The sequence below is a fragment of the Dipteris shenzhenensis genome, chromosome 12, assembly GCF_047967505.1.
Source record: "Dipteris shenzhenensis isolate YYH24624 ecotype China chromosome 12, Dip_SZ_1.0, whole genome shotgun sequence".
Classification (NCBI taxonomy): domain Eukaryota; kingdom Viridiplantae; phylum Streptophyta; class Polypodiopsida; order Gleicheniales; family Dipteridaceae; genus Dipteris; species Dipteris shenzhenensis.
This window is the reverse complement of record NC_141607.1, coordinates 7,477,131-7,501,113: the sequence shown is the minus strand read 5'-3', so window position 1 is coordinate 7,501,113 and position 23,983 is coordinate 7,477,131. Positions and strand designations below refer to the sequence as shown.

The 23,983-nt window shown below is 46.1% G+C and overlaps 1 protein-coding gene across 3 annotated transcripts in view; it reads right to left on the bottom strand.

The window, feature by feature from the left end:
- LOC147895753 (sphere organelles protein-like protein) overlaps nucleotides 1-23,983 on the bottom strand; it is a 206,801-nt gene that overhangs the window by 122,019 nt on the left and 60,799 nt on the right. For all 3 annotated transcript variants that reach the window (XM_087382373.1, XM_087382374.1, XM_087382375.1), the window contains exon 2: nucleotides 15,562-15,626. In XM_087382373.1, the coding sequence (XP_087238499.1) occupies nucleotides 15,562-15,626 (65 nt within the window). The remainder of the gene's footprint in view (nucleotides 1-15,561; nucleotides 15,627-23,983) is intronic.

The following is a 23,983-nucleotide window of genomic DNA, read 5'->3' as shown; positions in this document are numbered from 1 at the left end:
ACCTGACTATGCCCCCTGAAAAGGTCAAGATGCAAGAATTCCAGTTGTCCCTACTATGCACTCTACAAACCCAATGGTTGACAGCAGAAAAGAAGACCAAGCTAGAATACTATCAAGATCAAATAAATCCTTTATGCTGGTCATCTTTCATGACACCGGAAGCCCCTACTCAGCCATACATCAGTACTCCCATACCTCTTCTCTATTGCAGGAATATTGCCAGATTCCGCACACGGTCACATACCTTGGCAATAGAGACAGGAGCTTGGCTAAATCTGCCGCGACATGTCAGAGTTTGCAGATTCTGTGATTCGCAGACAGTAGAGACAAAGGCACATATAGCCCTACACTGCCCCCAATATGCACACATCAGAGACGACTATCAGCAGATACTGACAAACACCACTCAGATCTCGTTAGTTCTCTCCACTGCCTCTCCAGCAGCGTTGGGATCTTTTGTCACTCGTCTTTTTTTCTACCGTCAAGAACTTGAAAATTCTTGACCCCTCCACAGCGGAGGAGATTTTTGTACTGAGGATTAGGTTCCATGGGTCATTTTTGGCCCCCTGAGGACGATAATAAAATTCTACTTCTACTTCTCTCTCTGTGGCCACTCTTGTTGGCAACTGCTTGGCCTTATCCACCTCCCCTACCGCTAGCTGCTAGGGGCTACTCCGCCAAGCCGCCTCTACCATCAGCAGCACCACCTCCTTGCCCCCTTCCTCCGCCGCCTCCAACCTGGCCTTGCTGCCTCTGCCTAGCCCTCCCGCCTGTGTGGCCAACGCCGCCTACCGTCCTTACGCCATGTGGGCCGTGAAGACCCCCCGCCATGAAGTTCATCGTCTCCGCCCCGCTGCCCATGGTCTCTCAGAATTGGTTGTTAGTTTAGTTTCTAGCTTTAGTTAGGTGGGGTTGGGTTTAGTTAATGGGGTTAGGTAAGATCATGTTAAAGCACACTTAAGTTAGACTAACTATTGGCGATCTGACTATGCTAACTATCTTAGTGATCTTTAGGTCAATCCTAGGTGACTTAGGGGGCAGCCTAAGTCAGCCTCCTCAAGAGGGATCACAGCCCCTCGATGGTACTCCTTCACATACCTGCAAAAAAAGAAAGAGTTTAAAATCACCACCAAAGCGTGGGAAAAGGAGAGCGTGAGAACGACAAAGACAAAGGGAGAAACAAGAAAGAGGACAAGATTCCAAAGCAACTAAATATAGAGGACGTGAATACACGCGTCAACAAGAGCGGGCTAGAAGTGGTGGACAGCAAAGCACAGGTTACAGTACTCTCTCTCTTCCCTCTCACCCCTCCCTCTTAGCCAGCCCGCCTTTCAGTTCTCTACTGGAGTCACCTCATGATTGGTATCCCCTCTCTTTGGTACACATGCCTCACCACCATTAGGAGCCACCCACACGGGGACACAATACCCCTCACTTCCCTTTCATAGTCCCTCTCAGTCAGCCACCCACCTTGCTCCAGCTTCTTGGGATATCTTCGCCATTGCCACAAACATCTCTCCACCTCTCCCAACTTACTCAATCACCATCCACGTTTCAGCCACATCCCCCTACATTCATATCAACCCCTTACCAGTTCCAACTCCCACGAGGACCTAAGTACCCCAAGGTCGAGCCGCCTACTACATGGGAGTCCCTACTCATAGAGGTACATAGCATACGAGCGCAAGAGGCGGAGCTGTCACGTTGTGCACAAGAGTAGGCCAGAGTCATACAAGAACAGGCCACCCTCATCCAGGAGCTCAGGCGAGACATCGTACAGATCACGGAGGTGACCACTGTGAGGACAACCCATGTAGGTACTGCATGGATGATTGTATAGAGGCTGCCATTGCAGAGGCGACCAAGTGGGTAGATGTGGCAAAGCGAGAACCTAGAAAGGCAACCATTTCAGCCACCCTCTTGGAGCAGCAACAGAAGGCCAATAAGGCCCTCAACATCAGAGTTCACGGTATTCCCCGTACACATACCATTCCCGTCGGTGACGCGATTACCTTTGTGACCACCACCTTGGGAGTCTCAGATCATGGGATCGAGGAGGATGCGAGTAGGGAGAGATCCCAGCCCCTTACTATACGCTTTCGGGACACCCACGCACGATTCGCAGCACTCCGACGTAGACAGGCCCTGCGTGACCACCCTACGATATCGATGGATGAGGACTTGACACCCTTGTAGGTCAAGGAGAGGGGTGTTCTCTTATAGCAATGGGATGTGGCCCGCAAGGAGGGGAATTGGGCTATGGTTTGAAAAAGCCGACTTATGACAGGCCCTCGTAGGGCACCCGCCCGCTCTTCCACATTGGGAGGCGGGGTCTATGAGACCCAGGATACCGAGTCCCTTTCATGCAAAGATACCTTGTGGTCTGATCTAGGGAATTTCTCGGAATCCTTAGCAGGACGAGACATAGCTTTTACACAAAGACACACCATAGCCCAGAGCGCCCACTGCCGATAGTCAACAGATACACATGGGAGTCAATGTTCAGAGATGAGACGAGGGAGACAGGCAGAGTACGAGGATCTGGAGGAGTGGCGGTACTCTACAGATCCTCTCTCATTGGGACCATCTCGATCGAAAGAAGAGATGCAAAAAAGAGATGCACACTCTAGATTCATGTGGGTCCGGATCCAACGCACAGAGAGCCGTGATCTCTTCATAGCAGTATGCTACTTCCCACCTGAGACATCTCACTTTGCCAAGGATACACGTGAGGAGGGTGAGACATCTCCATATGTTTCTCTCTATCCATACAATCTAGATCTTTCGAGTCGCGGGGAAGTCCTCCTTGTTGGGGACTTCAACGTAAGCACAAGGACCATTATAATTGGGCATGTCGTGTCCAAGATCTATGCAACAATACTCGACACAGAGGTCAGTAGGTTTGCAGAGATGCAAGGACTTGGGCCGAGGGCCAAGCAAGATTCCGACGCGACCACGGGTCCATGGATCATGTACTTGCACTTAGGGGTGTCATAGAGGAGGCCAGGTCACGAAAGAAAAGAGTATACTGTTGCTTTGTGGATTTCTGCAACGCCTTTGACACGATCCCATGAGCCCACCTCATCAAAATCTTTTGCAGACGTTGGGGTATGGCCAGGAGATCATATTGGCTGTTATGGTACTCTACGAGAGTCTCAAGCCGAGTTCGGACAGGTGCTAGATGGACGAAGGAGATTATGAGCACCATTGGGGTCAAACAAGGCTGCCCAATATCACCAACCTTGTTTGGCCTCTACATAGACGAGCTCGAGACCTTCATGGGATCACTAGGGGGGCTGGTTGCTCTCTTGCAGGTACTCTGATTCAGATTCTCTTATACATAGATGATGTGGTTTTGATGTCCTCCTCTGCTGAGGGCCTCCAGCAACATGTGACCCAATGTCTTGCAATCTGACCCAATGTCCTCCAAATGTGACTCAATGTCCTGCAATCTGACCCAATGTCCTACAATCTAAACAAGAAATTGCAAACCAAATCCCAAAGCTCTAATGTCTTGCAAGAAATTGCAACCAAAGGAAGTGAAAAGAACTGACAGCCCCAAATTTGCCAATGTCCTGCAAAAGCCCCAAAACTGCAAATGTCTGCAGATCACTGTAGTGAGACCCAAAAAGGGTTATAGCAAGCAGGAACCAAGAACCTGGTTCACAGCCAATGCCAAAACACGTACGGAACCTATAGGTAGATTCACACGTGCGAAACTGTACGGAACACCCGGAGCAAGTACAAGCTGTACGGTCAGCTGTTCTACATGTACATGTGTACGAAAAGTAGGTACAAGGTACTAATGGCTGATCTGTAGGTATACATGTACGGTAGATCATACAGAGAGCAGGTATCTTGTATGGAATCTGTACGGTGCAGTTGACTTGTACGAAATGTGTACGGAAGACCTGTACGCCTGTACGTACAATTGTACGAAAGTATGTACGTGTGCAGGTACACTTGTATAGAACAGCTGCTGTGCAAGCACGGTTGTACAATGCAGGTACGACGTAGGTACCGTTGTACGACGCAGGTATCATTGTACGACGCAAGTGCTTTGTACGTAGATACTTTGTATGGCACATGTACTTTGAATGACGCAGGTACGTAGCCGTACGATAGGACGTGTTATTTGCACGTTGTTTGTACGGACGTCCGTACAGTCGTACGAACTGTACGGATGTAGACGCAGATCGATCTGGGAGTAGGGAGCAATGCAGGTCCGGGGACGAGGGAGCAAGTCCTAACAGCTCTGATACCACTGTAGGTACAGTGAGTATGGGAGCAAGTACAAGAGTCGAGAGTGATAAGCCGTCACGTCAACTAGATACAAAAGAAACGAAAGTACAAGGTACTTGAGGATAGACCCTAGGACTAAGTGTCCTAGGTGTCACATAGGACTAAATGTCCTATGTGGCATAAAAGGCACTAAAACACTAAAGTGCCTATAACTATGCCTACAAAGCACATACCAGAGCCCATAGGGCATCACTACAACCGGGAGAAGATGACCTACATTAATGTGAGCAATGTGCAGCCCACTCTCATTCTCAGCCAAGGAAATAAAGTATTTGAAGCATGAAGAAACATCAGACTTGGATTTCAATGACAAAATCCAAGTATACCTAGTGAAATCATCAATAAAAGTAACAAAATAGTAGAACCCTGCAAGAGGTACAACCCTCATGGGTCCACAAACATCACAATGAACTAGATAAAGCTTACGTGAAGCACCAACTCTCCCATCCTTGGGAAACACAGCACGGTGCATCTTACCAAGTAAGCATGGTTCACAAACATGTTTGGTAGGCACATGCATTTTGGGAAGATCCACAACCATATCTTCCTTATATAACTTCACCAGGGCTTCAAAATTGAGGTGTCCAAACCTCTCATGTCACAAATGAGTATCTACCATGGTAGAATCAATAGCAAAGGCATGTGCATCGGCAAGTGCAGCATCATCATCTGAACATCTGTCATAAGTATCAAGTCTGTAAAGACCGCTAGACAATATGCCAGTCAAAACCAAGGTAGATGCGTGTGTAACATCATACACTGCACACCTCACACCATCAAAAATAACCTGAAAGCCACATGTAGCAATGGCTGAAATAGAAATTAGGTTCTTACGAATGCCTGGAACATAAAGCACATGCTCTAGAGTGACAATACCACTAGAGACAGAACTAAGAGTAACTTGCCTAATATCTTTCACGGTATATGATGCATTATTGGCACATGTGACACTGCCTCCCTTAGATGTAAGCTCCAATGAGCTGAATAACTTCCTGCAGGAAGTGATGTGCTTGCTAGCACCACTATCAAAGAACCATGCATCACGAACATCTGAAACTGCCATACAAGCATCATGAACATCAGGATTATACTGACATGTAACCAAGAAAGCCCAATGGTGGTCTTGTGCGAAATTAGCGGACTCATGTCGATCTTCCATACTAGAAGAAGTAGATACTGCAAGACCAGACTCTTTCTTTTTCTTTTCAGATGCTATGCACTTCCTGCATTCAGAAATATCATGCCCAGGTTTCTTGCAATAGATATGAATCAGGCAACCCATCGAGGGTATTAGAAACCAGCTGAGAATCAGGCATAACCTCATCAATGTTGGCCAACTGCTCTTTCAAATCCTTCACATTAGTGAGATAGACATCCATGTTACCACCCTCATTAAGCTTTAAATTTTTCAATTGCCTGCGGAGATAGGCAAACCTCGCCTCATTCCGCACCTGATACAAAGATGCAAGCTGATCCCATGCTTGCTTAGTTGTCTTGCAAGACTGAATATGAGGGATAATAACCCGTTTCACTGAAAGAGCAATCAAGGCATGTGCTTTGGCATCACGACCATTCCACTGAATTTGCTTCTGTGAAGGAGGCAAAGCACTCAGAGCAAGAGGTGCAGGAGTTCTTACTGTAGCAGTAGAACCATCACCTGAAGACACATCACCTAAAGAAGCAGAGGCTGCAGGTGTAGCACCAGTAACAGTGCGTGTAGGCTTCGTCTCTGAACCTGAAACAATATGCCATAGATTCTTGGCAACCAAAACATGTCCCATCATGTATGACCACATGGGATAATTGGTGCCATCAAGCTTGTCATCGGCCCCAATCAGCCCAAACAAATCATCTTTGCCACCATACATGGTGCTGAAATACAAGGCAAATGCACCAACTAGCAAAACAAATGAGAGAAAGGCAACCTCTCAAAATCAAGTGCCAAAAAACTGCGCAAGCTTCAAAGCTTATATCTACAAAAGACTTTGCTGTCCCAAGGTGTATCTATTGCAAGAAAAATCCCCAAAGGCAACACGAGGCCTTTCCAAAATGCAAATCAAGCAAAAATTGGAAAAAGCCAATGCAACAATAGCTTACCCAACAATGAACAGCAGGGACAGGCTTTGAAAGCGAGCAAATGAGGGCTGGAAATGAGAATTACAACAAAAGAAGTGCTCCCACGAGGAGGAGAGCACGTAGAAATGGAGAGAAAGAGATCCAATGGAGAGAAGCTCGCAGCCGGAGGCAAAGGGATGCCAAATAAGGAGGGAAGGGCTCAAAGAGAAGTCTCAGGATCAATTCAACAGCTCCAAATGGCTCCAAACGCCGGCACACAGCTCCAGGCAGCTCCGAAAAGCTGGCACACAGCCCGAGGCAGCTCCGAAATGCTGGCACGCAGCTTGAGGCACCTCCGAAATGCTGGCGTGCAGCTTGAGACAGCTTCGAAATGCTGGAAATTTTCAGAAATGACTAGCACACACCTCGAGGCAACCCGTACTACAGTGAATGTACTGAAATTCTGACAAACCACACAAAAGTATGGATTTTTCTGACATGTACGGATTTCCGTACAATTCTCGACAGATGTATGGATTTCCGTACAAATTCTGACGCATGTACGGATTTTATTTTTTTATTTTTTTTGACAGATTTGAAATTCCATACAGATGCTGTTAATGCTCGCGTGTGGTTGTTTTTTGCTGCGGCAGGCTGGAAAATGCACCGAAAAACAGTTCCCTTCACAAGAGTTGCTCCAAAGTGCGGTCTTCTCGCGACAAAATAAGGTTTTTAGCGACAAAAGTGCTTGGAAAAGTCTCAAACACTCGTGGGAATGTGAAAACCAGCAAGACCAGCAAGAATGAGAGCTCTAGAGGCTGCCAAACAGCTTGGGAAAGCTGTCAATGGCTGAGGGAATGGATTCTCGACCTGCTCTGATACCACTGTTGGGTGTTTTTTTTTTTTTGGGGGGCAAAAAGAGACTTCTATTAAGTATTAAAGAAAACCGTTAAGAGCAAGCTCCATAGGGGATACACCATGCAATGCATGAAAAGCTCAAGGGCCAAAAAGAAAGGATTGGGGCTGATAGTGCCATCTCAATCCGGTAGAAACCTCCGAGCAAAGGGAGAACCCCTCCAAACTCGAAGAAATACAGTCCTTTTAGAAGAGGCTGCCCGTGAAGGGCCCTGCATGCTAGTCCATATGGCTATCAAAGTGTGAACCGTGTCACTCCAAATACCCGTGAACACCGGTGATGGGTGTATCTAGGTGCCATCCAAGGCCTATGTGCATCTGGCTCTCCAAATGTGCCAAGAGGAAATGCTAGCCAAAATCTCCCAAGAAGGTGTCCACTGAAGCATGTGAAGCTCTGAAGGGAGTAAGTGGTACATCTTGAAGAGAGCAGGGCTCTATCACCTGCTGGCGGATCGAGAGTGCCTAAGAAGAAGGCTCACCCTCATAAAACACCTGGGGCCCAATAAGAGATAACCATGCGACCGAGCCCCAAGTCATGAAGAAAGGGGAAGTATGAAAAATGCTGAGTATCCGAGAAACCCCTTTCCAAACAGTCCTCGCTTCACTGCAATCCCAAAGGCAATGTCGCACTGACTCCTCTGCAAAATGACAGCGAGGGCAAGTGGAATCAGCCCCAAATCGTGATCTCCACAAGTTCACTGCAATCCCTCCATGAATAGAAAGCCAAAAGAAAAGAGTGATCTTTCTATTTCTGAGGGATTTCCAAAGCCTCCTCCAGAAATTCATACGCAAATCTGCAGTGATGAAGAAGCTGTCCCAATGGGAGGCTCTAGAGGGAATCCAACCCCTACTGCTCAACTGAAATCTCTTGGCATGACCAACCGTGAAACGAAAGAAGGGAATCCCCCTCTCTCGGTGCCCATGATCTATCCACTCCCACTCTCCTGGGTCCCACTGCAAGCACCTGATAGATGCACCTCCATCATATAACCACAACCTCCAGGATCCCAGGGCCAAGAGCAAAGGGTCGAGGTCTAAGTACCACTGCAAGCCCGCTCCATGGTTCACAAAACCAGCAATCCTGATAGGCTAAAAGGCAACCTCTAGAAGAATATCATCCGTGGATCTAGAGAGTATACCTCCATCCCCAACGTCAAAGACCGGTGCATCTTTCCCGAGACCTTGAAGAGTGATCAACTGTAGAGGAACTGTTGTCCTCGAAAAAGCTCCCATCCAAGTGGTAGAAGTAATAGGCATCTCAACTGTCCATTCCACCGGGATGGCTGCAACGGAAGCTCAAAAATGGAACGAGATGCTGTAATAGATTGCTGCAAAACTGAAGTGTGGACGCTCAAGGGAGAGCCAACATAACAAAACCCTAGGGCTATCTGCCCTAACTGGACTAAGTGTCCTAACTGACCTAAATAGTACATCAACTAACTGTACCAATAGTCCTAACTGACTATAACTAGGCCTACAAGGCTCATACCAAGGTATAAGTGGCATCTATGGATAGCCCATGAGATAGCCTACAAGGCAAAGCTTCCGCTCACACTTTCAAGACCCTCGAACCAAGGCCTTACTTTCTGACTCCTTGGTCCGCCCAACGAGCATGTATGGAAGCCCTTGTTAGGGGCCGGATCTATCAGATACAGAGTAGGCTCGTGTGGAGCGCCTACGGGTCCTTATGTTATCATGGACGATTCGCAATAAGCCATCAGTTTCTCAACAAAGCATCTAGGCTGAGTTTGAGTCAACTCCATTCCAGCTCGATGCAGCATTTCAAGTCATCACCAACCTATACCAAGTCATGGGATACGGGGATTGCACCTCTGGATGCAACAGACTACCATGGCTAGCATTGCCCTCTTCTATGGCACCATCAACTGCAGGTGACCAGAGATGTTAGTTTGCACACAAATAGAGGTGGTTTGAGCGCCTGGGGCTCCACATGGATAGAATTTCTCCCTTCTAGTACAGCATTGACGCACCATTCTCCCCACTCTGGTATCATGAGGTCAACCAGATCATACGCGAGGATCTTCTGCAGCTACAGACATTCCGGACATGGATGGAATGAATGAGCTCCCCATGAAGCTCAACTTCTACAGAGATCATTGCCTACTTATCTCAAAGGAGGGGTTTATTGACCCACCAGGATATAAACGAATTCACCAACCCCATTCTTTGAGGATCTCTATTGCGCAATTTTGGGTCTCTTCACATAGACTCCATATTGAGAGTGGCAGGGCAAAGGGTTGACCTAGGAAAAGACACATATGCATCTTGTGTGACCTACAGGAGATTGGGTCTAAGAAGCATTTCATTTACAGATGCCCAGTGTACTATGAGATTCAAGGGCGCCTCTATTGCCTATTCAGAGATAGCTACGGGTTGTTGTCTCGCTTCCTCTCTTTCTAGACCAGAGATACTTAGCCGCCTGCATTCACGAGGCATTCAGACACTGGGAGTGCCTACTTCGATCGTAGAGACAGGAGCAGTGTACCCTGGTGGACTCTTATCAGCGCATGATCACTGAGTTCTTCCAACTGGACCATACAGGCTCTCACTCCAAAGGCCTTCACCACGACCATGACCCAAAGCTAGTCACACGACAGCTCAGATAGAGGGTTGACGCACCGATTACACTTGGGGATTATCCCTCCTTGATCAGAGTTGGAGCGCGACTGACAGGGACAAGGGTCACTGTAGCCCTTGTTAGATGTAGAGCCATGACTAGGAGACAGCGCAGTACCGCGCCCACAGGCAACCGGCACCGTTCTATCTCTAATTTCATGCTCCCACTCCCTCAACCTTGACGAGGGGAGATAGAGGGGACCTAGCCATAACACTGTATCATATTCCACTTTGTACTCTGATGACAGATGATCTGATGATAAGGATAATGATAATGTTGTAGAGGATTATTCTGATATGACTAGGTAGCATTTAGCTACTTGTGTTATGCCGGGGTGTTGATGCTCAGTGAGTAGCTCCACCCTTTCAGCTTGCTTGTATCTGGTTTCTCACAGTCTCATGGACCCACAGACAGGCGAGGATTAGTTGAGGGGGATAGCCAGGATCCTCAGTTTGTCCGTTCACTCTTCTTCATGACCTGGGGCTCCGTTGCTTGGTTCCCTCTTTCAGGACTTAATCCATATTGAGTGTCCCTTGAGGTGATGTTCATGACTGAGCACTTTGAGGTGGGATTGAGAGTCTTGAAACTTCACAAGAAATTGCCTTGGCTTTCTCCTTTCCTGCCCATCTTGAAGGCTTCCTGCCACTTAGCGGTTGATATGTGCATTGTTTTTTGAAAAACTTGAGTGATAACTTTCTCCATATCCTCATTTTCACTCTCTTGTACTCCCTCAATCCCCATGAAGAAAAGCCTTTTTAATATCAAGCTGATGTACCTCCCAATGAAAATGGGCAGCAAAGGAAATAACAAACCTGATAGTCGTGATTCTTGAAGTGGGGTCAAAGTCAATGCCTTGCTGCTGAACATAGCCCTTAGCAGCAAGATGGGCTTTGTAACGGTCCACTGAACCATCAGCTTTCCGTTTAAATTTATAAACCCACTTAGTTCCAATGGCATTCTTGCCAAGAGGCGAGCACATAACTCCAATTGTTATTCTAATAGATAGAATCCAATTCAGCTTGCATAGCCTTCAGCCAACATTCATTCCGAAAGGCATCCTTATGGCGTAATGGCTCTTCATTGCATGATGTAACAACCAATGCACAAGCAACCAGACTAGCATGCTCTTTCCGGACAGCTTCTCTAGTACGGGCTGGCAGAGAAGTATCATGTTTACTGTCTTTCAATGTGTCAAGGAGCCAACGGGGGACCTTTTTGGGCTCCTGTATTTCATCTCTCCTATTCAAGAGCCCTGTGCACAATATCCTGATCAAGGTGAGGCTTATTTGGCTGTAAAGGAGGCAGAATTTCAGGCTGCACATGTGGCTGCAAATGACCAACAGATGAAGGAGGAGCAACCTCAAATGTGACATCATCATGAGAATCTGACGGAAACAAAGGCATTAAGCTGTCAATGAGATCTAGGGCATCAACAATGGGCTGTTTTTGACAGTCCAGCAAAGGCATCGAGGAAGATTCATCGAACACAACATCCCTACTAACAAAAACCTTGCCCCTTGCGGGGCTGGTAGAGCTTGTAGCCCTTGCTCTCTTAGCTATACCCAATATAAATGCATTTGACAACTTTATCACCCAACTCTATTCGTGTCTGAGAGGGCACAAGTACATATGCCAAGCATCCAAAAGTCCTCATGGGAGAAATCCTGGTCTTATGACACCCCAACAACGGGACCACTCAGACAGTCAAGATGTTTTTTCTGCTCCACGCAGGGGTTTTATGGTAGATGCTCGCCGTGCCTATGAGCATTAGTCTTCTGGACCGTTACATCTACCCCATCATGAGGATTATTTGGACTTGGATGATGCATTCTCTACGCCGCAGAGCACCTTCTTGCAGGATGTCAGGCCATCTTTTGGCTCACAGTTTTCAGCATCTATGCAGGCTAAGCCATCTTTTTTGGGCCAACCCGTTGATATGCATCCGGTTAGTGCTCCTTTCACCGCACCAGCAAGTATGCCTAGAGCTGGTTTTGGTTTACACCCCTAGGAGAGAGGTCAGTCCTCTTCTCAGCCCTTTGGCATGCCATCATTTCATGCATTTGGCAGAGAGACCCAACCAAGGGTTCACGCATCTATCGCTCCGCCAGTGAACACATACAACCAGACGGCGCAGCCAATGCATCAGATGGCAGCAGCCACTATGCAGCAGGGAGCTAGTGGTGGGCAGCAGGCCACTTTTGATGAGATGCTGTCAGATTCCTTGCGTTCATATAAGGCCCTACCTGAGGCCATTAAACTTGAGATGTCTTTCTCCGATTATGTGAACCTCAAGCATGATGCTGCCCGCACTTCTGAAGGTTACGCAAACACGAATTACGCAGCCAAGGATGTCAAGGACAAGCTCACAGTACATAAGTTCAAAGGGGACACTAGCGCACCTAATGAGCACGATGAGGACCGCATAATCTTTCCGCTTCTACCCAAAGCACAATGAAGGTTACGCAAACAGGAATTACGCAGCCAAGGATGTCAAGAACAAGCTCATTGTGCATAAGTTCAAAGGGGACACTAGCACACCTAATGAGCATGATGAGGACCGCATAGTCTTTCTGCTTCTACCCAAAGAACGAAGCTGGAAGATTATTTCCGCTTCTACCCAAAGCACGATGAGGACCGCATAATCTTTACGGGTATGCACATGCAAGACTATGTACATACTTGGTGGCCTTATATGAGGGACTTGCCTCAGCGAGGCCAGCCACATGGAAGAAGTTCAAAGAGTTGATCATCACCACATTTGTGTCCCCACTCATACTGGAGCAATACTGGAACGGTCCAGGACTATTTGCAGCGCTTCTGGAGCCTATCCTTGTGTGTGTGTAGGACATTTTTGAGAAGCAAAAGCTGCTACGTTTTATCCAAGGGTTGCATCCTTCTTTGGCTGCGAATGTGAGGGCACATAACCGTCAAACAATTGAGCAAGCAGCCCAATTGGCAGAGGTGTTTGAGCCCAAATATGCCAGCAAGTATAAGATGTTAGTGGGCAGCGCATACGGGAATGCAAATGAGACTGAGAAGCAGCCTAAGGGGACTGATTGGAATGATAGGAAATCTGCAGCAGCACCTTTTCAACGGTTTCCTACTGTCTCAGGGAGTAAGATGCCCTATGCTAGGCCATACAGGCCATCTGATGCCAAGCCAAGAACCAAGCCTACTGCTGGAAATGAAATATCAGCAATTCAGCAGTACACCAGGGCAATGATGGACAGCAGGAAGAAGAAAGCAAACTTGTGCTTTAAGTGTGGCGAGAAATGGACCCCCGAGCATCTGGATGTGCGTACAATGCGGAATACTGGTTCAGCCAAGCTTAGCATGATCATTGAACTCTCTCATGATGAGGATTTAGTTGATGCCACTGAGTCATTGGATGCCTCTCATGATGAGATGGCAAGAACACATGATTCAGACGAGACTCCTAACACTGGAGCCATGAAGGGAACTGTTTTCCTTTTGATCCGAGTCGTGCTTCTGATCATGATGTTCATGATCAATCACTTGACATTCAGCCCACTGGTGGCAGGTGAGGTCATAGGCCTACATCTTTTTTTGTGGAGCATCAGGTTGCTATACCTTTTCATGCATGTGAGGATGCTAGTGGTAATGCTCTTGTGGACAAGGGGGAGATCTATTGGGATGCACAGCAAACAATTTATGCTATCTCTTTTCATGCTTTGATGGGTGCCTAAAGTGCTGAAACTATCAGATTGAAAGGGATGATTAATGGCAAGACTGTTGGCGTGTTGGTGGACAGCGGTAGCACTCACAATTTTATGAATTGCAAAACTTTACAGAAGGTGGGCCTGGTTGCTACTGAAATAGATTATGGGTTGAGAGTAGAGGTGGCAAATGGACAGCATATGATCAGCAGATCTGTTTGCCAAGATGCACAAATCAAGTTCTCTGATGATTATGAATTTGCATGTGATCTCTTGGCATTGGATATGGGCCCGAAAGATGCTATCCTGGGCTGTGATTTGTTGAAATCAATGGGCAAAATCAGCATGGACCTAAATGTTTTGTCACTCAACTTTCTCCACAGGTAGATCTGTAACATTGCATGGTATTGCAACCCCTAAATTGCAGGTCATTTCAGCAACGCAGCTGGCCACAAAGCTCAAGAGGGAGTGTGCCATCTATGCGTTGAATGTGTCAATAACTAAGGAGGGCAGCATTCCTGGTGTTGAAGATTGTGACATGCAGAAATTGCTCTCAGAATTTGCTGATGTGTTTGCTGATATGCCTTCACAGTTGCCCCCAAGGAGAGATGTTGACCATGCCATAGTCTTGGAGCAGGGTAGCAGGCCAATTAATAGGGTCCTATACCGTCTTTCTAAGGTAGAACAGGAAGAAGTGGCAACACAGGTGGCAACACAGGTGCGAGAATTGCTAGAGATGAATTTTATCTCTCATAGCACTTCTCCTTTTGCATCCCCAGTATCCCCACTACTCCTGGTAAAGAAAAAAGACGGCTCATACTGCAAGTGCATTGACTACAGAGACTTAAAGGCCATTATCAAGAACACGTTTCCAATCCCCAGGATAGATGACCTGTTGGATGAACTCAAGGGTGCTCAATTTTTCACTAAGATTGCTTTGAGGTCAGGTTACCATCAAATCAGAATGAAACAAGGAGATGAGTACAAGACAACCTTTCGCACAGAGAGAGGTTTATATGAGTTCAAAGTGATGCCTTTTGGATTGACCAATGCACCAGCTACTTTCCAGGCACTCATGAACAAGATTTTGATGCCATGCTTTATCAGCAACCTGTGGGCTGCCTCATTTATTTATGTCATACTCGGCCTGATCTTCAGTATGCCATCTCCTAGTTGAACAAATACATGCACAAGCCTAGCACACAGTATTGGCAAGCAATGAAGCGGATCTTCCGTTACTTGAAGGCCACACAAAATTTGCCACACAAAATTTGGGACTATTCTACGGTGCTGAGACTCCACTGATCTTGCACGCTTTCACGGGCAATGACTGGGCAGGTTGTTATGACAACAAAGTGTCCCACAATGGCAACTATTTCATGCTTGGATCTTCAAGCATCTCATGGTTTAGCAAGAAGCAGCCTACACTTGCTTGAAGCTGAGTACAGGGCGGCTTTCACAGCTACAATAGAGTGTGTTTGTCTCCGCACGTTGACATCAACCAGCCAGCTTCTACTACCATCTACACTGACAGCCAGCATGCTTTGGCGGTTGCGCTTAACCCATTGTTTCATGCGCGTACGAAGCACATTGAGTTTCATGTGCAAACATGATATAGATTCCAAGTATTCTTGAGACGTTTCCAGGATACTTCAGCCATACCATGGAGGGGCGTTTGTTAGCACTTAGCCCTGGTATGTGCCTTGTAGATCAAACCAAATCATAGAGTTGACTTCACTGGTCAACCATATGGTTAACTTGGGGGCCATATAGGCCACCCCTTTGTACTTTCTCATAATCCATTTGCAAGTACTCATGTTTGCTTCAGCTTCTTGTTTGCTCCCTTGCACTCCACTCCCATTCCGTGCTTTCCGCACCCAACAGCACTTTCCACATGCATAATGAGTAAGACCTCTAGGCCCCAACAAGAACAGCAAATTATGTCAACCAAATTCCAAAGAATTCACATGATACCTGATAATATCATTATCTTTGAGAAGCCAAGTTGGTTGGAAAGAAGGCAAGTTGAAATTTTCCATCTGCATTTATTCACATACAGAAGTTCAAAATCATATAGTAGCAAAAGTTCAAAGCAAAGATAAAAGCACTCTCGTCACATCAAAATCATCAAAACCACCTTCAGATTCATCTCATTTCAATGTACAAATCACAGCAAGTGGAATCCAGATATCTTACAACCTAGAGTTAATCTTGCATTAAAACTTTTGTGGGCTGAAAGAAGACATAGAAAACGTGCTAATAATATTTGGATCCAAGCTGAAATGAGTAGCCAAACGTTCAAAAGCAAGTAACATAATCACTCAAGATTGCATTTGGTTCAGGACGTTGATGCAAGATTTTGCGCATGCACACATGTGTATGTCTCCGTACACATGTATCTGCACAGTGCACACACAGACACTCATTAAGACACCCACTTCCATATATTGTGATTGTCAAAGTGCAGTTGCCATTGACAATCTTATTAATTTATGGATGTAACACACAAATTAAGGTTCATCTTCACAATTTTTGGGAGCCACTTAGTGCATGTGACGTCGAATTCATTTCATACTTTGCATTGGAATGTCATGGGTGGCGTTAGCAAAGCCTGGGCAAGTTTCAGATATTCAAGCATGTGAGAATCTAATGTTTCTTACTTTCACTCACTACTTCACTACCTGTAGTCTAAATATGTAAATAAGAAGAGTGGGTTGTATGTCCAGATAGTTTGATCTAGCAAATCCCATAGTTTTGTGTAGAGAGTCTTTTAGTAGGTCCTAAAAAGACACTGAAAGCCATGAATTTGACCTCTTTTTTTTTAAGATGTTATTCTGCAAAAGATTTTATTTATGTAAGGAGTGTAGTGTTGGATATTTGGAAATAATGGTTTCCTGCACTTTTGTTAGTTTATGTGTGTGAATGAGCATGCATAGGTTTTTAAATTATGAGATTCATGCAGCCATTGTAGGGTTGGATCACTTGGTTGTTTCTTATTGAGCCATCCATACACCAGCCGAACCCAATGACAAGCAATACCCAGAAATTGAATTTTCTCAACTCCAACACCAACCAATCTGCATCACAGAAACTATGAAGACCGAAGTCATCATGCTTATCACAGATGTACCTAAGCACGGATTTGGCTGCCCAGTGAGTAAATTTGAGGCTGTGCATGAATTGAGCGAGCTTTCCAACACCAAAAGAAATATATGACAAACTCTTCTTCTTCTTCTTTTTCTTCTGGCTACTCCTCGAATATCTTCTCAACTCTAAAATCAACTTGACTAGGCCGTCTCATCCTTCCCTTTGGCTAATCTTTTCCCTTTTCTTCTCTGGACCTTAGGAAGCATTGCTTTATAGGCATGTTCTTTCTCGTACTTGTCCCCACTTGACTTCTCTCAGTAATTTTGGAGAGTCATTCCCATTATAGATTAATATATACTCTAAATGTCAGCGTTTGAAAGAGTCAAAGGGCTCAAACAAACCTATCGGTCCTCGTCCTTACCTCCATATTTCTTCTAGCTCTTCCTAGGTGTTGTCTCCTTCTCATTTCTTATTCAGCACGTCTCATCTTTGTCACCTACCTCATGAACTTCTTTATCATGAAAACTGCCTTCTTTGGAACATGAGAAGTCTTGTTGGCATCTTTAACACTTTTGAATCCTTATGCTAGTTAGAGTTGGTCATCTCCCATCTGTATACTAGGGAGTGAGGGCTCCTATGTGGGTGTGCCTGCCCAAAGAGAGGAGTATTGTTTGTGTCCTTTATCAGTGTATTTCTGCAAGTTAGATGGGGTTCAGCCAGGGCACTATCCAGGGTTAGAGGCCACATTTAGGGCCTGCTTTGAGGTTGGTTTGAGGCCAGTCAAAAGGCCAATTAGGGTCTGTTTGGACCCTGACCAGAGACCAGAGGCCGTAGCCTGAACAGACCAAGGCAGGTCAGCCAACCAGACCTATCAGCTCAGTCGTCCAGCTCAGCAGACCTGGTCATCCAAATCAATAGGTGGTTGGCCCCCTATGCAGTTCCATCTCTTTGCATTCGCATTTCTTTGTTGTCTCAGTTCGCATATCTGCTCTCTATTCATATTCCGTGGCACACTGACATGGTATCAAACCACAAGGTCGTGTAAAGCAAAAGAGCATACGGGACAGACGGAAGATGCTGCTGGTTTCTGAAGCACGGACACATTGGGCAGAAGGAGAACCACTGACGAAGGAATCCTGAAGTCATGGACAGTCCGAGAAGAAGGTTACATGCTGTACAAGGTGTATTGCAGGTGTGGACAGCAATTGAGATGAAAGGAGGTGACGTAAAGCAGCTCCTTCTCTCTTTCTTCTTTCTCATACACTCTCCCTTCTCCTTTCCCACCCACCCTCCTTTCACAAGTCTTTCCCCCCCTGAGCTAGCAAGTCTAATGGAGATGGTTGAGAAGCTAGTGAAGATATCAGTTCTTCTCACATTTCTTATAGACTGTCAGTTGGATGGGAACAACTACGGAGTATGAAAAGTAATGATGGAACCAGGTCTGCCGTCATACAATATGGTTGATTTCATCCTTGTTGGCATAGTAAGGCTAGATCGGAATGCGGAGCACCTTGGCATTCTTGAGCAGAATGCCGAGTTGTGGAATAGGGTAAATGCTTGTGTTTGCTCGCTTGGAAGTCCAGATGTGAGTGTTGAACCCTGCAAAGTCAGTACCATGTGGGAACACATCCACAAATTGCACGCACTTCATCAGGAGGTACTCCAAGCAAGCAAGGACATTTCTTCAATAGACAAGGCCATCATATTACTGTCCCATCTATCTTCCCAGCATTCAGCATTCTACTCCTCTCTCATCACCAATGGGAGGCTGAACACTCTCACATGGGAGGAGATTGTGCCTACAGTTCTTGATCACAAGGAGCATTTCCAAAACCAGCCACAGGCAAAAGCATTGGCCGCCCCACAAGACAAAGGCGGAACAACAAAGGAAAGGGTGGAAATCTTCCCCATCCACAAAGAAGAAGTCTAATGCAATGACACCTTGAAACTTTGACTTGATCAGAATGAAATCTCCTTCGTTGTAAGTAACCAAACAAACTAGAAAATCATTTTTGACTAAACAAATTGTGCCCCCTCTTCAAGTGAACACTGAAAGGACAATTACAGATCACATGGTCCATCCACCTGCATAGACATTAAACTATCATTCCCAGTCTAATTCTTGGAGTGCTAACAAATGGGGCTTGTGCCGCCTAATCATTCTTCTAACTACTTCCGAGAGATGCCTTGAACGTGAAGCGCACGTGTAACAATTGGGGCCAAAAGGGTCGCTATTGGAGAAATTGCCCTCGAAGAAGCATTGATAAGGATACCGGTTCCTCTACTACAGCTACAACTACTCCGGCTGTTGTTCGTCTAGAGAACCTGGATGCTCCATCTTCTTTAGGAGGAGAGGGGGATGCGTTACCGTTGGTGATTTACAGGAGTGGATACTTGGCAATGGTGCTTCTAGGTGTAGGCCATCTCATGGGCTATCCATAGATGCCACTTATACCTTGGTATGAGCCTTGTAGGCCTAGTTACAGTCAGTTAGGACTATTGCTACAGTTAGTTTATGTACCATCTAGGTCAATTAGGACACTTAGTCCTCTTAGGGCAGTTAGCCCTAGGGTTTTGTTATGTTGGCTCTCCCTTGAGCCTCCACACTTCAGTTTTGCAGCAATCTATTACAGCATCTCATCGCTCAGCCTCTCCGCTTCAAGCCCTTCCTCACCGCTCAGCCTCTCCGTCGCTAGCCTCCCTCTCCCGTCACTAGCCCCTTCCTCCATCGCTCAGCCTCCCTCTCTCGTCGCTCAGCCCCTCCACCTCCGTCCCTCAACCTCTCCTCCTTAAGCCCCTCCTCACCGTTCAGCCTCTCTCTCTCTTCCCCCCCGGTCAGCCTCAACCTCAGCCTCACCCGTTACCTCAACCTCGTCACCCATCACCTCAGCCTCGTCACTGTCCGTCGTCAACTCCACCAACGCCGTCAACACCGCACCAGTCAACCTAACCTAGGTTAACTCTGACCTAATCGAACCTCGACAGAGGTTAACCCAACCCAGGGTTAACCCCTAGTTGGGCAGAACCCCCAGCCCAGCTAGGGGGTTAGCTGAACCAGGGAGGAGCAGAAGATATGGCCAAGCCTCTCCTCGAAGTCTCCCCCCTCAACCCCGATCATTTCAGGCAACAGGTCCCAATACGCCACCGTTGCAGCTATGACACCCTCTCCGTTGCACATACATACCTACGAGGAGGTATGGACCGACCCATCATTGGGCACCATGAACAGATTTTTTATCTACAAGAGCAAGTAAGAGATTTAAAGATGCAATTGGCAATGCAGTAGCTAGAATTCAGGTTCTAAAAGGACCTGGCAAGCAGGCAGTCATCGATGAGGTCGTAAAATCCTACAAGGCTTCCCCCCCTACCCCCCAGCTAGTCTCCACAGTCAAAGACCTAGTTCACACTGAAGTACAGACCGCAAAGAAGGAAGTGATTGTGGAGTTCGATGCAAAGGTTAACAAGGCTGACATTCAAGAAGAGATTAAAGAATCATGCAGCTAGGCGTGATAACACTTTGAAGATTAGAATAGGGGGACTCCCCGAAGGATGGTGCAAAGAGGAGGACTCTTTCAGCAACACCTTAGCACATATCAAAGCAACCATGCCTAATATTGATTGGACAGTTGATAAGGATGATGCTCTTGATGATGACGATGAACCCAGAGCAACTCGTATCTTACAGTCTAAGGGTCATGCTACCATTACGCTTAACTCTCGGGATCTACGAGTCAAGCTTCTCTGACAATCCTACAAGCTGAAAGGAACTAAGATATGGATAGTTGAAGAACTTACACGAGATCAATTGAAAAATAAGGCAGCGGAATTAGCTAAGGTAAAGGCTGCAAGGAATGATGGAAAATGGGCAGTGTACCGTGAGGGCGTAGCACTCATTAAAGAGTTTAAATCCAAGCCAAAAGACTCTAGTCTTAAACTGATGTATGGCCGATTATGTTTCTTTCCAAGTCATAACGTAGGTACGCTAAATAAATGGAGCTGCTTTTTGCACTCCCTGGGAGCTACCCTCCCTAAGCTGATGTACTAATTGGTTTTCATGTTGTCCCATAGACTTCTTGGTCTTCTGTGGATGTTAATAGACTTTCTTTCTTTCTTTCTTTGTGCTTCCATTTTTTACCTTCCATTGCTTCCAACACCCAACAATGGTATCAGAGCAAGTTGGGAATCCATTCCCTCAGCCATTGACAGCTTTCCCAGGCTGTCTGGCAGCCTCTGGAGCCCTCATTCCTGCTGATCTTGCTGATTTTCACACTCTCACAAGTGTTAGAGACCTTTCCAAGCACCAAACTGCCTCAAGCTGCATGCCAGCGTTTGGAGCCATTTGGAGCGTGCTGAATTGATCCAGAGACTTCTCTTTGAGCCCTTCCCTCCTCGTTTGGCATCTCTTTGCCTCGAGCTGCGAGTTCCCCTCCATTGGAGCTCTTTCTCTCCATTTCAACGTGCTCTCCTCCTCATGGGAGCACGTCTTTTGCTGTAATTCTCATTTCCAGCCCTCATTTACTCGCTTTCAGAGCCTGTCACTGCTGTATTTTCGGGCTACAAGCCATTGTTGCATTAGCTCTTTCCAATTTCTGCTTCATTTGCATTTTGAAAAGGCCTCGTGTTAGCAGCCTTGGAAGGGCTCGTGTTGCCTTTGGGGATTTCTCTTGCAACAGGTACACCTTGGGACAGTAGAGTCTTTTGCAAGCATAAGCTTTGAAGCTTGGGCAAATTTTTTGGTACTTGATTCTGAGAGGTTGCCTTACTCTCATTTGCTTTGCCAGCTGGTGAAACGGGTTATTATCCCTCATATTTGGTCTTACAAGACAGCTAAGCAAGCTTGGGATCAGCTTGCATCTTTGTATCAAGTGCGGAATGAGACCAGGGTTGCCTATCTCCGCAACCAGTTGAAAGATTTAAAGCTTGATGAGGGTGGTAACATGGATGCCTATCTCACTAATGCGAAGGATTTGAAAGAGCTGTTGGATAACATTGATGAGATTATGCCTGATTCTCAGCTAGTTTCTAATACCCTTGATGGGTTGCCTGATTCATATCAAGGCTTTGCTACTACATTGAGGTTGGTTGCAGGGGGTGATGCCAATCATTTCTCATTTGACCAGCTGGTTGCTCTTCTTCTTCAAGACAAGCAAAGTCGTGTGAATCGCAATGCTACTATGGCTAGTGATCAAGCATTTGCTGCCCATCACGAACAAAAAGGTAAAGGCAAGGTTTCAGCTGGAAAGCCCTCTCATTCCCATGCTGATCATTCACATGGTGCCTCTTCTTCAAGGGATAACAAAAAGAAGAAGAGATGTAATTATTGCAGGAAACCTGCTCTAGAGCATGTGCTTTATGTTCCATGCATTCGTAAGAACCTAATTTCTATTTCAGCCATTGCTACATGTGGCTTTTAGGTTTTTTGTGATGGTGTGAGGTGTGCAGTGTATGATGCTACACATGCCTTTGGCACATTGTCTGGAGGTCTTTATAGACTGGATGCTTATGACAGATGTTTGGATGATGATGTTGCACTTGCCGAGACACATGCCTTTGCTATTGATTCTATCATGGCAGATACTCATTTGTGGCATGAGAGGTTTGGACACCTCAATTTTGGAGCCCTGGTGAAGTTATATAAGATATGGTTGTGGATCTTCCCAAAATGCATACCAAACATGTTTGTGAACCACGCTTGCTTGGTAAGATGCACCGTGCTGCGTTTCCCAAGGATGGGAGAGTTGGTGCTTCACGCAAGCTTTATCTGGTTCATAGTGATGTTTGTGGACCCATGAGGGTGGAAGCTCTTGAAGGGTTCTCCTATTTTCTTACTTTTATTGATGATTTCACCATGTACACTTGGATTTTTGCACTGAATCCAAATCTAAAGTTTCTTCATGCTTCAAGCACTTTCTTGCCTTGGCTGAGAATGAGAGTGGGCTGCACATTGCTCACCTTAATACAGATAAAGGGGTGAATACATGTCGAAGGAGTTTGGTGTTTTTTTGGCTTCCCGTGGCATCAATCATCGATGCACAGTGCCTTATACTCCTCAACAGAATCCCGTGGCTGAGCAGAAGAATAGATCAATGATGGAAATGGCCAGATGTATGTTGAAAGGCAAACATTTGGCTAATAAGTTGTCGTTGGATGCGGTCATGTGTGCAAATTACATCTTGAATAGATGTCCTACAAAGACATTGCACACTATCACACCTTATGAGGCTTGGACAGGTCGTAAGCCTCGAATTTCCCACATGAGGACTTTTGGCTGCCTAGCTTATGCTCATGTGCCTTCACAGAAACGCACTAAGTTGGATGATAAGCTGTTAAGTGCATTTTTCTTGGGTATAGTTCAGAGAGCAAGGGCTATAAGCTATATCAGCCCCACACAAGCAAGTGTTTTGTCAGTCGAGATGTTGTGTTTGATGAATCTTCCACTGTGCCTTTGCTGGACTGTCAAAAACAGCCCACTATTGATGCCCCTGACATATTTGACAGCTTGATGCCTTTGTTTCCATCCGATGCTCGGGATGATGTTCCATCTAAGGTTGTACCTCCTCCATCTGTTGGTCATTTGCAGCCACATGTGCAGCCAGATATTGAACCTGATATGCCTATCATTGATCAAGATCATTTGCGTAGGGCTCTTGACCAGGAAAGAGCGGAAATTCAGGAGCCCAAAAAGGTACCCCGTTGGCTTCTTGACACATTAAAAGACAGCAAACAAGGTACTCCTCTACCAGCCCGTACGAGAGCAGCTGTCCGGAAAGAGCATGCTAGTTTTGTTGCTTATGCTTTGGTTGCCACAGCATGCAATGAAGAGCCTTATGTCATCAAGATGCCTTTCAAAATGATTGTTGGATGAAGGCCATGCAAGCTGAATTGGATTCTATCCATCAAAATGACACTTGGGAGTTGTGTGATTTCCCTCATGGCAAGAATGCCATTGGAACTAAGTGGGTTTACAAAATCAAACGGAAAGCTGATGGTTCAATGGACCATTACAGAGCCCATCTTGTTGCTAAGGGCTATGCTTAGCAGCATGGCATTGACTTTGAGGAGACTTTTGCTCCCACTTCCAAGATCACTACCATTCGCATTGTTATTGCCTTTACTGCCCACTTTCATTAGGAGATACATCAGCTTGATATTAAGACAGCTTTCCTTCATGGGCATTCGCAAGAAGAGGTCTATTTTTTCCTAACCTCCTGGCTTTGAGGTTGAAGGTTCTGAAAGCAAGGTATGCCGCTTGAAAAAGGCCCTCTATGGATTGAAGCAGGCACCTCAGGCTTGGTATTCGATAATTCAT